This window comes from Desmodus rotundus, chromosome 5 (genome assembly GCF_022682495.2).
Source record: "Desmodus rotundus isolate HL8 chromosome 5, HLdesRot8A.1, whole genome shotgun sequence".
In the NCBI taxonomy this organism is placed as follows: Eukaryota; Metazoa; Chordata; class Mammalia; order Chiroptera; family Phyllostomidae; genus Desmodus; species Desmodus rotundus.
Genome location: NC_071391.1, coordinates 120,582,463 through 120,595,468, shown reverse-complemented (window position 1 = coordinate 120,595,468; position 13,006 = coordinate 120,582,463). Strand labels below are relative to the sequence as shown.

The window sequence follows — 13,006 nt, the reverse complement described above, 5'->3', positions numbered from 1 at the left end:
TGATAGCCTTGGCAGAGTTACTAACATTGAAGTCTTAACACTTAAGCCGATTTTTAAACAATTCTTCAACTACAGGTGTACAGGGTTGACTTAAAGGGCACATGCACTAGGTGCCACATTTTTTTACAGAAACTATATGTTTAATAAACTATGCTCAGAGATTTGTGTAAGCATTTTGTGTTTTCCTATAAGCCACTCAATTTATTGCTCTAAATAATAAAATTTGACTACTTCCTTTCTAAGCTGCTTCTATTTTAAAAATTAATTCGTTCTAACCCCGACCTGTGTGGCTCAGTGGGTTGGGTGTGGTCCCACAAAGCAAAAGGTAGCTGGTTCAGTTCCTGGTCAGGGCACGTGCCTGGGTTGCGGGTTTGTTCCCTGGTCAGGCTGCGTACAAGAGGCAACCGATTGACATTTCTGCATCAATGTTTTTCTCCCTTTCTTTCTCCCTGCCTTCCCCTCTCTCTAAAATTAAATTAATAATAATAATAACAGTAATGATAAATTAGTTCGTTCTAGGTACATACACATTTGGTTTTAGAGCTGTGTCACTGAATATATGTCGGGAACTTAGAAAACTGTAACATGGGATACTGATGAAGGGTCATCATTATGTGAGAATCTATCAGCTTGAGTTTCTTTTTATATATTTCTTTTTATTTCTGACTTTTTCTGTCCTCAAGAGCATCTTATTCTTTCAAGGACTGTGATTTGAGACTGTGCAGGAAAATCTAAAAGATTTACAAACCTCAAGTTGATAGGATTCCATCTCCTGAAAAGCAATCTATTTGAAGACGAAGTTTAATGACTCAGGAAAAAAGCTGATAAAATTCACCAGCCTTTACTCACATAATCACATAACTAGAATTTTCCTTATTAAAGATTTTTTAAAAAGGTATTCTAAAGCAGGGGTCCCCAGCCCCCAGGTCACAGATTGGTACTGGTCTGTGCCTGTTTGGAACCAGACCTCGAGGGAGGGATGCTCGCCTGAGCTCTGCCTTCTGTCCATCTCTGCCTCCCCTCCCCTCTGGAAAACCAGTCCCTGGTGCCCAAAAGGTTGGGGAGCCACTGTTCTCAAGGCTCCTATAACATAGCTTGGACTTCAATTTTTTATCAAACACCCCCATTCTTAAGGGGCAGACGAGAAAGCCGAAGGAGTGACTGCAAAGACGTACTCTTGAGTTGAAGTGAACAGGGAAAGTAGATGGAGCTCCATAAAGAGCCTGTAACTTAGAGAGCACAGCTCTCCTAAGCCCCAAGGCTTCGAGTTTGGGGTTTTTGTTTCTGCCTATTTTCCACCTCTCTCCAGGGCTTGTGTATGGAACCTAGATACAAGGTCTCTGAAAACTCCAAGTGTGCTGGGTCTTTGTCCCGTGTCATGAGGTGTCCTAGCAATCCTTGCCTGTTTCCATTCACAGAAGGCAGAACTAACCCTAGGAAAATTATGAGGTGGGGGTAAGTTACTCCCAGTGCTTTGATCTCTTCTTTGGGGGGCACCTGTGATCTTGTGTTCAAGGCTCATTCTTCTCTGCTCGCCTCTCCCCTGCCTCCCATTCACAATCACCAGGGGACTTTGTGTTTTGATGCTGCCTGGAGACCTGATCTGTGGGAGGGAAAAGTTATCTGATATCTTGTTTCACATCTACATCTTCCTGATATGACGGCAACCACTATCTTCTATTTTTTAGGCACCACCTCCTGTCAAGATATAGTTACGTTCTTGGCTCTCCAGTCTGTGCTTGCTGAGCATGCCCCCTGCCCTGTAGGTCACTTCTACCCTCTTCTGCTCTTTTAACCCTTTATGCCCATTTCTCTCAGGGGGGTGGTGCCAAGACTGCCTATATCAGAATCACCTGGGGGGAGCTTGTTAAAATTCAAATTTGGGGGTTCCTCTTTAGAGCTACTGTATCTCTGATGGTCCAGCCCAGTTGTTTGCATTTTAATGAGCATTACAGGGGATGCTCGCATGAACTGAAGTTGAAGAAGCTTTGCTTTCTGCCTTTATTCACATCATTTCTTCCTTCTGCAATGTCCTCTCACTCTCTCCAGCTCTTAACACACTCCAATCCCCTCCTTTTATGGAATTTTCCACTTTCTTTCTATTATTCATGGTCATTTCTGTAACTGTCGTGTGAAGATTATAAATTTGTGCAGGGACCACGTGGTAATCGTCTTTGTAATCTGCACAAAGATCTTCCCGTCTTTGGTCTGGTGCTTTGCATATAGAGGCCTCTCAATAAATGCCTGATGAATCAATGAATGGTTCGCTCTCTAGAACTAGAAGAAGTAGAGAGAGAGCTACACTTCACTAAAAAAAAAAAATTAAGTTGAAATGTTATCAAGATAGTGTGAAAAAATATCTGTAGATAGGAAATCTTTTTTGGCAACTCAAATATAAATGCATGTATATGACCTCATTATTTTTCAGTATATAAGGTCAAACAGCAAAAAAGGCTGTTCTTTCTCTTCAGGGTGAATGGTGAACAAATTATTGTCTGAAACGGTTATTATTGTCCATCACGAGGCCCCTGAAAGCTTCATGGAGTACATAAGAGATGCTCCCTACACTTGGAATGTCTCTGTTGCAGGACTGTGGGCTGAGCTGTCTGAAGTTTCTAGGACCCTGGTTGTATTAACCCAAGACCCCAGGTACATTAACCTGGGACCATGTGGTCCACTTGGAGAGCATCAAGGTACACCTATGGCTGCACTGTCTGAATGCCTGGAAAGTCTCCCCACCCCTGTGATGCTCTAGGAATGGGAGAGATCTGTCTTTCATAAAGAGGACTGACTTTCTTCACTCTTGTAATGTGAGCTTCACTGGGGTATTATCTTACTCATCTTTGCAACACAGTATCTTGGCACGCTCAAGAGTCTAAGAAACGCTTGGCAGAAGAAATCGTGAATGTGTTGTTTTCCCATTTCCTTGGATAACTTACCAGTTTAAAACATTTTTTAAAATGTCTTGACCCTAAGACAGTACATTTGTGAGCTGCATGGAAATTCTTCAAGAAATACTGATTTATTCTTATTTGAGCAAAGTATCAATTTGTTATGCTAAAACGTGATACTCTCTCCAGGTCCATTCATTGCCCTCTTTTAGGTTAGTTTTGCTTGCTCACTGCTAGGAGTTCGTTCATTTCTTTCCTCCTGACCAAGTGGAAAACCTTGAGATTATCGCATGACTTTGGAGTGATTGCAGACCTCAGGTTTTAGCTGATGATCCTCTGTCAGGGGTGTCCACCCCAGGGCCCTCAGGCTGCAGGCGGCCCAGGGTGGCTATGAATGCGGCCCAACACTAAATTGTAAATTTACTTAAAACCTCTTTTTTCTCACCAGTTTTCGTTAGTGTTTGTGTATTTAGTGTGTGGCCCAAGACAACTCTTCTTCTTCCAGTGTGGCTCAGAGACACCAAAAGGTTGGACACCCCTGCAAGTCTAAATGATCATCTTTCCCTTGCTGTGTGATGAATAGGAGTGCTTACAAAACCCTCCCGGGGTCGGGGGTGGTGGGTGGGGCATGGGGGCTGGAGAGGAAGGAGACAGGGAGGGGAATGTGAAAGGCTCTGAAGAAACCGTGCAAACAACCCACATTTCTTCAGGTGGGAGGAAGGTTATTCCGCACTAAACACCTAAGTAAGGGGCTCTTTGCTACCGCAGAACAGTACTTGAACTCACGCAGTGAAAACAAACAAATGGACAAAGACGAAGGTGCTGCCATTTTGCAGAACACGCAGGTATAATCCACAGTACCTGTCACGTACGTTTGCATGGCTTCAGCCCGTTTGCTTCCATGAACGGCTTATGTTTCTCACTCATAAACTGGGAGTAAAATACGTCCTTGCAGTATTGTCAGAAAGCTCCGGGGTAGGGGATGCAAAGCCATCAGTAGGGCATCCGGGACAAAGCAAGTGCTCAGTGGTTAAGCCCTTATTGTCTCACAAACCCCATCCCGGGACCTTACAATGCCCTCGGCGCTGGCATAATGAGTCAGAGGGCAGTCCCGGCTGGCTTTACATGGAGCTCTCAGAATTCCTCTCCTCTTATTTACTATTAGAAGACTTTTTATTCTCTGCTATCTTTCTCTGCCCCTATTTCTAAGTCAGTACTGCAGAGTTAATATATTTAAATTTAAATTCTGGATGCACTTTCCTTTTTATGGGGCCTTTTAATGGAGCTGATTTGGGGTTGATGTTTGACTGGATGTCTTTTTATTGTACTGAAAGTAGAAAAAATATGCTTTGTTGAGAATGTCCAAAATATGAAGACCCTCTGAACAGAGCAGACGACCTTGGCATTCCAGAAAAAAAATCAGCAAGTGAGGGCAGGAGGAGGAGGACCCACACCCAGGTGCTGGGGAGAGTCAAGGCCTCAGCCCCTCTCTTTGTGCCGGAGACCAGCTCTCCCCACCTGAGGCTCTGTGTCTGGGAGCTGAAGCACCTTTCCTCTTCTCCACCTAACGCTGACATTGGCTTTATAGTACGACACTGGCCTCTGCCCATTGGAGGGGACGTTTTGAAATGCAAATGCCCAGGCCCAGATCGCAGAATCTGATTTGCTCTGAGAGATTCAGTGAACCAGCACGTGACCCTGTTTGAGTGATTGTGTTCATTCATTAAGCAGGTCCAGTACATCTTATCTTCTATTTTCCAGACTCTGCTCTAGGGCCCGGACACCTCAGTGAGTGAAGGAGACCCAAAGCCCTACCCTATCAGAGATAGAAAGACAATGAACAGAACCATGAAGTAAATTATACAGCATATAAAAAATAGTAAGTTCTATATAGAAAAACAAAGTAGGGGAAAGGGCCCAGAGGTGCCTGCTGCTCATGGCTTTTCAGGAACTTCTTCATTGTCCTGAATCCTAAATCCACGTTTCCTTTCTTGGCCATGTTGCCTGACCATTAACCCCCGTTACTTCCTTTGGTGAATGAGGTGGGTGTTTTCTGACACAGGACAGGTCCTGACTCTAGACTTATAAATTCAGGCAGAGGGACTTGACCTCTCACTGCCTGTCCTATCGAGGACCTGTTCCAATTTATCAGGCAGCAAAGAGGAAACTGTCTCATTGAAAAAAATAAAAAAGGTAATAGCAGCAAGCTACCGTGGAAACCTAGCTCCGTCCTGAAGGGTGGGCAAGCCTGAGAGCCTGAGGATGGGGGCCAGGACTGTAATCCGCAGCCTAGATGAATGAGCAGACACGGAGAGTCATGCTTGGGCATCATCTCATCGTCTAGAAGCATTTGGAAGTGCTTGCGTTGGTCGCGGACAGAATTTGTGGTTCTTTTAATGCGGCTTTAGAAGAGATTAATCTCATAGCTTTGAGGCTTTCAGTCAGCAAGAATTACGTAGAAGGGAATCCCAGGTCCTGAGGAAGGAGAGACAAGGAGTTCCTTGGAATAACCCCAGCTGCCAATCAACAGAATGAGATTGGGCGGCCTCCTGCACTGGCCTGGTGGGAGTGCCGGAGGTGTTCCTTCTCTCTGAGTCAGGTTCTCCTTAGCAATCAACACGGCTGTTGCTTGTCACAGGGAACCCTCTGCTCTGCGGCCTCACTGATCCTCAGGCCTGTGCTGTGGGATTCTTTTCCTCGTGCCTTTCACAGGAAGGTTGATTCAGACAGACACCTGTTTCCATCCTGTGACCTCTGCCTTCGACATGGACTAGTGGGCTTGCTCAGTGGAATATCTTTTCACCATCCTATGCCAGTGCCATTTCTGTAACCTGTAGGTGGCGGGGTTGTTGGATTTGTTTTAAAATAAACAGTGAGCAGAAGACAATTTGGGTATTCCTGATACTGTGCTGAAGACTTACTTAGATGACGTGATGGATATTCCTAAGCAAGAACTGGCCATGGATGTAATAATTGATCTGAAACTACTGTTAAAACCAGCCTACCCCTTGTTACAAAGTTCAGTAGGTTAGATCAGAGCAAAGTATAAAAAAGCCAGGCAGCAGACTAACATATCGACATCCTCTCTTTCCTGCTTATTTTCCACGGAAATATTTTATGTGAGGGGAAAGTGGGAGAACCAAGTAGACCTGCTTGAGTCTGATGGCAGAGGAAAGACCCTGAAAGACTGGAGACAAAAGAACGAACAAGGAGCTCTCATTTAAATAACAGCTCTCCTACTTCACCACAAGCATTTGAATTTGGTGTTAATTGAATAAAGAAAGAACCTGAAGAACTTTCCGGAAAGTTCTTTCCACTTGCTTCATTGCCAATAAGCTGTATCAGAGATTTGTGTCCACTGATTTCACAAATTATAATACTACCCATTTTTGAATATACTTGGAGTGTTTTTGAGTTAACCTCAGAAGCCCCCTTTGTTTTTCTCTGATGATGGTGATGGATCTTTATTGCTTCATCCACCCTTGCACATCTGCTACCCTTTGGCTAAGAACATACTATGAGATGTGAGCTGGAGCAGGGCTTTTTCTTGGCTGACCTAAGAGATTGCCCCAAGAGTGCGTGCAGGAAGAGGTTGCCAGGTAATTGCTAAAAGGCTGGGAACTGAAGGACAGCTGTCCCGAGGAACGTGCCAGCCCACACGTTACGTCACAGCTATTGATGCTTGTCTGTTTGAGTCTCCAAGCCCTGAGATAAAAGCCAGGCTAGGCTGTTGGAAACCTTCCATGGGACTTTTGCCACCTACGCCCTCCTACACCTGCATGAAAGCCAAGAGGTTTTCCAATGGGCTAGTCCAAGCCCAAGTTTAATAGTTCTCAAAGATTACTTTACACACTATCAGGAATGATATAATGGAGCATTTAATTACATCGGTCTCAGAGACGGAGCAGGGTTGAATCCCAGTTCAGGAGTTTACTATCTGTATGACTTTTAACAAGTCCAGCAGTGCTTTGGTACTCATTGTTAATTTGTACCAGAACTCATAATGAGTGCCACAACTGAGGAATACCGAACGCATTTTTCAAGCGACAAGTGATGAAGCATTTTCTCTTGCTGGGCAGCATTGTGACTCATGCAAGTTCTAGCAAGTGCGATGAGTCCCGAGCAAGCACCGAGTGCTGAAACATTTTTTTCTCATCAAAACATGACGAGTCCAGGGTTTGATGAGTTCTGAAGCTGACGAGTACTGAGCTATGACTTTAATTAAACAGCCTGAGCCTCAGTTCTCCCACCTCCAAAATGGGCCGGTAATATCTACTGCAGAGGATTACTGTGAGGGCACCGTGCGCTGCACAACCACAGGGGGTGCGATGCACACCAGCTGTAATGGAAACGGCAGCAGTAGCTGTGCAACACAGCAGTGCTGGTTACTGTAAGTGTAAGATCCGATGATACATGTAAAGAAATTCAGCATGGTGTCAGAGATCGTGTTAAAGAATGGAATCTAGTGTTACTCTCTTGAGCAATTGGCTGTCCTTTGCTGTTGTGCTATTTGAAACTTGTTTCTAAGAAGGAAAACAGTTGGGGCACAGAAACAATATGCAAAGACTGGGAGGTAAGGAAGTGTTTTCATGTTCAGGGAGTGGGGAGACTTTCCCTATTCTGGAGCTCAGAGGCTAGATCCTGAAAGATCCGAACAGCTTACTGAGGGGTTTGGGTTTGCCTTCAGGGCAATAGGCAGCAGTGAAGAGTTTTAGGGGGAGTGAGAGTCAGACCTGCACTTTAGGAAGTTCATTTTGGCGGAAATGTGAAGAATGGCATGATGGGGTTTGGCAGCAATGTGAGCAGAAGACAAGCATGTCAGTCTCAGAGACGGGCACAGGTTTGAGTCTCTGCTCGGTGTTTACTCCCTGTGAGCAGCTGCTCACCCTTTCTGACCCTTACGGGCTCCCAAGTCACTTCAAAGGTATCATTCAGGGGTCATTACAAAGGTGTCTTTCTCCTTTTTAAACTTCAGATCTACACCGTATCGTTTTCATGCCTGCCAGGTACTGGGATCATTTATAAAACAAATTTTTAATAATAGTCAAATGCTGTTCCTTTTGTTTCCACCTTTCTCCTATAGTCTTTCTCCACGGAACCAGCAGAGAGGTCCTTTTTAAAAGGAAACCAGCTCATGCCATTCTTGTGAGCAGAGCCTCCCTCTGATTCCTATCTCGTTCTCAGTCAAAGTCAGGGCCTGACAGTGGCCTCTGTGGCCCTCGTGGTCCATCCCCACTGTGTTCCCATCCCAGAGCCCTGCTCCCATCTCTCATTGCCTTCTCATCACACGGTTTCTCTGTGGTTCCTGCACTGTGCGAAGTACATACAATCCCATTCATCAGGGGCTTGGCAGCGCTTACCTGGAATTCTCTCCTAGCTGATATCCATCCACAAGGCTTGGTCCCTTGCTTCCTTCAGGACTTTGCTAAAATGTCCCCTTATCAGAAAGGCTTTTCCTAGCCATCCTGTATAAATCTCGTATGCCGTGTGTGTCTGCACACACTGGCACACACACACACACACACACACCCCCCGACACACGCATAGCCTCCCGTCCCCTTCTGTTGCTCCCCACTCGCTACAGCGCTGTTTCCCACCTGACATTTGTGTTCATTGGTTTGTTTCCTTCCACTAGAGTATAAGGCCTGTGAACAGAGGCTTTTTAAAAAATGTATCGACAAGTTCTCCGGACCTAGAAGAGAGCCTAGAAGGTCATTCTGACGTACGTATTAGGTGGCGCGCATAAGTATTCCTGGAAGACACGGCTGCATGAGAGACTTAGAACTAGACCTTGCACCGCTCGAGTGGGCTGGTCAATGTCACCTTGTTTTAGGAGATCCTACAACCCACCCAAGCCCTGCAATAACTGAACAGGCAGTCACAGTGACCATGAACTTCTGTGTATTCTGCAAATGTGCTTCTGTTTCTCTGCCTGTTACTTAGAATGGAATTCTACCACCACCTCCCTCTGTTGTGTCTTCTTTAGTTTGGGAAAAATGTCAGAGCTTATCTCCCAACAGTGATGAGCTGTGAAGAAGGGCTTCAGGTGGTGGCGGGTTCTCTGAAGGTCTGCCAGAATGGGCTGGGCTGGGCAGGGTAGAGGGTGCGGTCTCCTGGGCCCTGGTGTAGTTCCCAGAGAATGTAGGTGCATATGGGGGAGACGCTCAGACAGCCTGATACTGTGAAAGACTCTAATCCAGCTCCACTTTTAACTTTTTGTTGGGCCACAAGACTGTGTTCTGACTCCAGACCCCTTCTGATCACCACTTTATCTGATGTCATAACTGACCTTCCCGACCAGAGTTACCCTGACTTAGAGAGACCCTCGGAGGAGGGTGTGCTCTAAGCATTCCACCAATCCTTGGAGGCAGAGGGGATGTCAGGCCCGAGCTGAGCGTTGCCTAAGCTGGTGGGTGAATTTGGAGCCACGGTGGCTCGGTGCACCACTTGCTTTGCTTTCCAAGCTTTGTGCTGCTCAGTGACTCTGGTGCCATAACCCTAATTGCCCACAGCCCTTCCTCATACGTTACTTTGTGGTCACTGTCATTTTGCCACATGAGCTAATTTAGATGGAATTATTGCTCCTGCACTTTTTGGTCACTTGAACCCTCCATAGAAGTAAGATGTGTTTTAGAAGGACCATGGAAAGTATGACATCAACACCAAGAAGGAACACTTTATGGCCAGTAACGCTGATTTCACAGCCTGCCAGGCAAGAATCGTAACACACAGCCAGACTTGGGCCTGGGTATCAACCTTTCCTCTTGTGGACAAGCCTGCAGTCTCTAGCGAGATCTGTACACAGATGTGAAGAGCTGTGCTTGAGGAACCAGGTGCCCAGCTGCTAATGCATCAGAGACCTGGGCTTGCTGAAAATTAGGAGGAAATGTGCTCTCATCAAATATGCTTTTAAAAACTGTACTAAATGTGTGGAAATATTACATTTCAGCAGAATTTTTTTTCTTAAGTACAAATACCATTGAGCTTTGATTGCAGGCACGTGTGAAGATTTCTCTGTGTTTCCAAGTAAGTTTGGAGCAGTAGGGCATGATTTCATGCAATTTAGTTTAAGGTGTTGCTCCAGAACTTAAGATTATCACCAGGTGCTGTGTCAGTAGGAATTTATAGTCTGAACTCAAAGCATCCATTTTTTAAATCTTTTTTTTCAATTTATTTAGGTTGATAAAATTAGCAAAATCTTCCAAAGCAGCTTCTACCCACACTTTACAAAAGATTATAAAAATGTCAAATAATATTAGTGAAAGATGAGATGGCTTAGGAGGTAGCATTCCTGACCCTAATTGCCTCATCCAGGAAACTCAGGACCACCACTAAAGCATCGATCTTAATAAGGTGGTTTTGGCAATGAAAGAGTTTCTGGAAGGTAATTGTACTAACCAAAATTTAGGGAAAAAGTCTGCATTAGCAACAAGGAGAAAATGATTTAATGCTCCAAAAGTTTGGATTTTTGCCCCTTTTAATTGGCTGTTAACATGCACAAATGCACATGCGGCAAGCCAAGGCTATACCGAACTGTGTATTTCCAGCAGGTCAGCCGTGTGCCTGGCTTAGTGAATGGGACTGACTACCTTTAGAAAATCCACAAGCAGGGAGAGATTAAGTTATAAACTTTACTTCATCACCGATGGATTCTTGGAATAATGATTTACCATACATGGTGTGATAGTCAAGTATAAACAAGTCATTGGTAAAATTAAATAACAGTAAGGAATTAGTCGTGCCTTGGATCTGGCTCTAATGATGCAATTTCCCCCCCTACCCACCCCCCATCTTATTTTTACCCGTAGGCTGGGACAGCTGGAAGTCTGCCGCTGTACAACATGCCTCGAGCAAGTCTGTCACCCACCTTCTCACGGGGGTTTCACCTGGTGGCCGTCGTGGCTGTCTTGTTTTCCTACGTGGACCATATAAGTGCTGAGTCAGAAATGGAAGGGGAAGGCAATGAAACCGGCGAGTGTACCGGCTCGTATTACTGTAAGAAAGGGGTGATTTTACCCATTTGGGAGCCCCAAGACCCTTCCTTTGGGGACAAAATTGCTAGAGCTACTGTGTATTTTGTGGCCATGGTCTACATGTTTCTCGGAGTCTCTATCATTGCCGACCGGTTCATGTCCTCTATAGAAGTCATCACGTCTCAAGAAAAAGAAATAACCATAAAGAAGCCCAATGGAGAGACCACCAAGACAACTGTGAGGATCTGGAACGAGACGGTTTCCAACCTGACCCTGATGGCCCTGGGGTCCTCTGCTCCAGAGATTCTCCTCTCAGTAATTGAAGTATGTGGCCACAACTTCACTGCAGGAGACCTGGGTCCCAGCACCATCGTGGGAAGTGCCGCATTCAATATGTTCATCATCATCGCACTTTGTGTTTACGTGGTCCCAGATGGAGAGACAAGGAAGATTAAGCATTTGCGGGTGTTCTTTGTGACAGCAGCCTGGAGCATCTTCGCCTATACCTGGCTTTACATTATTTTGTCTGTCATCTCTCCTGGAGTCGTGGAGGTCTGGGAAGGCTTACTGACTTTCTTCTTCTTTCCCATCTGCGTTGTGTTTGCTTGGGTAGCAGATAGGAGGCTTCTGTTTTACAAGTATGTCTATAAGAGGTACCGGGCTGGCAAGCAGAGGGGAATGATTATTGAACATGAAGGAGACAGGCCATCTTCCAAGACTGAAATTGAAATGGATGGGAAAGTGGTCAATTCCCATGTGGACAATTTCTTAGATGGCGCTCTGGTTCTGGAAGTTGATGAGAGGGACCAGGATGATGAAGAGGCGAGGCGAGAAATGGCAAGGATTCTGAAGGAACTCAAGCAGAAGCATCCAGAGAAAGAAATAGAACAATTAATAGAATTAGCTAACTACCAAGTCCTGAGTCAGCAGCAAAAAAGTCGCGCATTTTACCGCATTCAAGCCACTCGCCTCATGACTGGCGCTGGCAACATTTTAAAGAGGCATGCAGCCGACCAGGCAAGGAAGGCCGTCAGCATGCATGAGGTCAACACTGAGGTGGCTGAAAGCGACCCTGTCAGTAAGATCTTCTTTGAACAAGGGACATATCAGTGCCTGGAGAACTGTGGTACGGTAGCCCTAACCATCATCCGCAGAGGTGGGGATTTGACCAACACTGTGTTTGTTGACTTCAGAACCGAGGACGGTACGGCCAATGCTGGGTCTGATTATGAATTTACTGAAGGGACTGTGGTCTTTAAGCCTGGTGAGACCCAGAAGGAAATCAGAGTCGGCATCATTGATGATGATATCTTTGAGGAGGATGAAAATTTCCTCGTGCATCTCAGCAATGTCAAAGTGTCTTCAGAGGCGTCAGAAGACGGCATACTGGAAGCCAATCATGTTTCTACCCTCGCTTGCCTTGGCTCTCCCTGCACGGCCACCGTGACTATTTTTGATGATGACCATGCAGGCATCTTCACTTTCGAGGAGCCCGTGACCCATGTGAGTGAGAGCATCGGCATCATGGAGGTGAAAGTATTGAGAACATCTGGAGCTCGAGGAAATGTTATCGTTCCCTATAAAACCGTTGAAGGGACGGCCAGAGGCGGAGGAGAGGACTTCGAGGACACTTGTGGAGAGCTCGAATTCCAGAACGATGAAATTGTGTAAGTTCCTTTTTTACTTGCATGGGTGTCGAGTGCGTTTGTGGATGTGAGAATGTGGGCATGATCATTTAAACTAAATGGCGTAGAAGGAATGGAGTACTCTACCAGATCACGAGTCTCGGTCCTCACTCACGTACCATTACTATGCTCTGTACAGAGATCTTAATTTGATTTCATTTGTACTTCGGCACTTTTACATATTTTAAGTGCATTATAAATCATGATAAAATAAGTCTTGCGACAGTTTATCAAACCACTTGTCCTGGGTTGAAAAATTTGTGTTCTATTTTGGATGACATAATGTACACACAGAAAGGGGATATTTACATTACCGCGTCAGGTCCCTAACTTCATTACTGGGTACTAATTGGGAAAGCCCAGAGAGGGAACACCTCTGCAGAGAATTTCGTGGCTTTCAGGGCTGACTGCAACAATTCTTGTTGCTCTTATCTGACACTGGGGTTTTGTGACAATG

At 45.3% G+C, this 13,006-nt stretch overlaps 1 protein-coding gene across 7 annotated transcripts in view; it reads left to right on the top strand.

Moving 5' to 3' along the window:
• Positions 1-13,006, top strand: part of SLC8A1 (solute carrier family 8 member A1) — a 344,047-nt gene that overhangs the window by 61,419 nt on the left and 269,622 nt on the right. For 6 of the 7 annotated variants that reach the window (XM_024552884.3, XM_045189492.2, XM_045189493.2 and 3 more), the window contains one exon: positions 10,700-12,531. In XM_024552884.3, the coding sequence (XP_024408652.2) occupies positions 10,733-12,531 (1,799 nt within the window). In that variant the 5' untranslated portion in view covers positions 10,700-10,732. Of the gene's footprint in view, positions 1-10,699; positions 12,532-13,006 lie in introns of those variants that run through there. The other variant, XM_045189494.2, reaches the window with a different exon arrangement.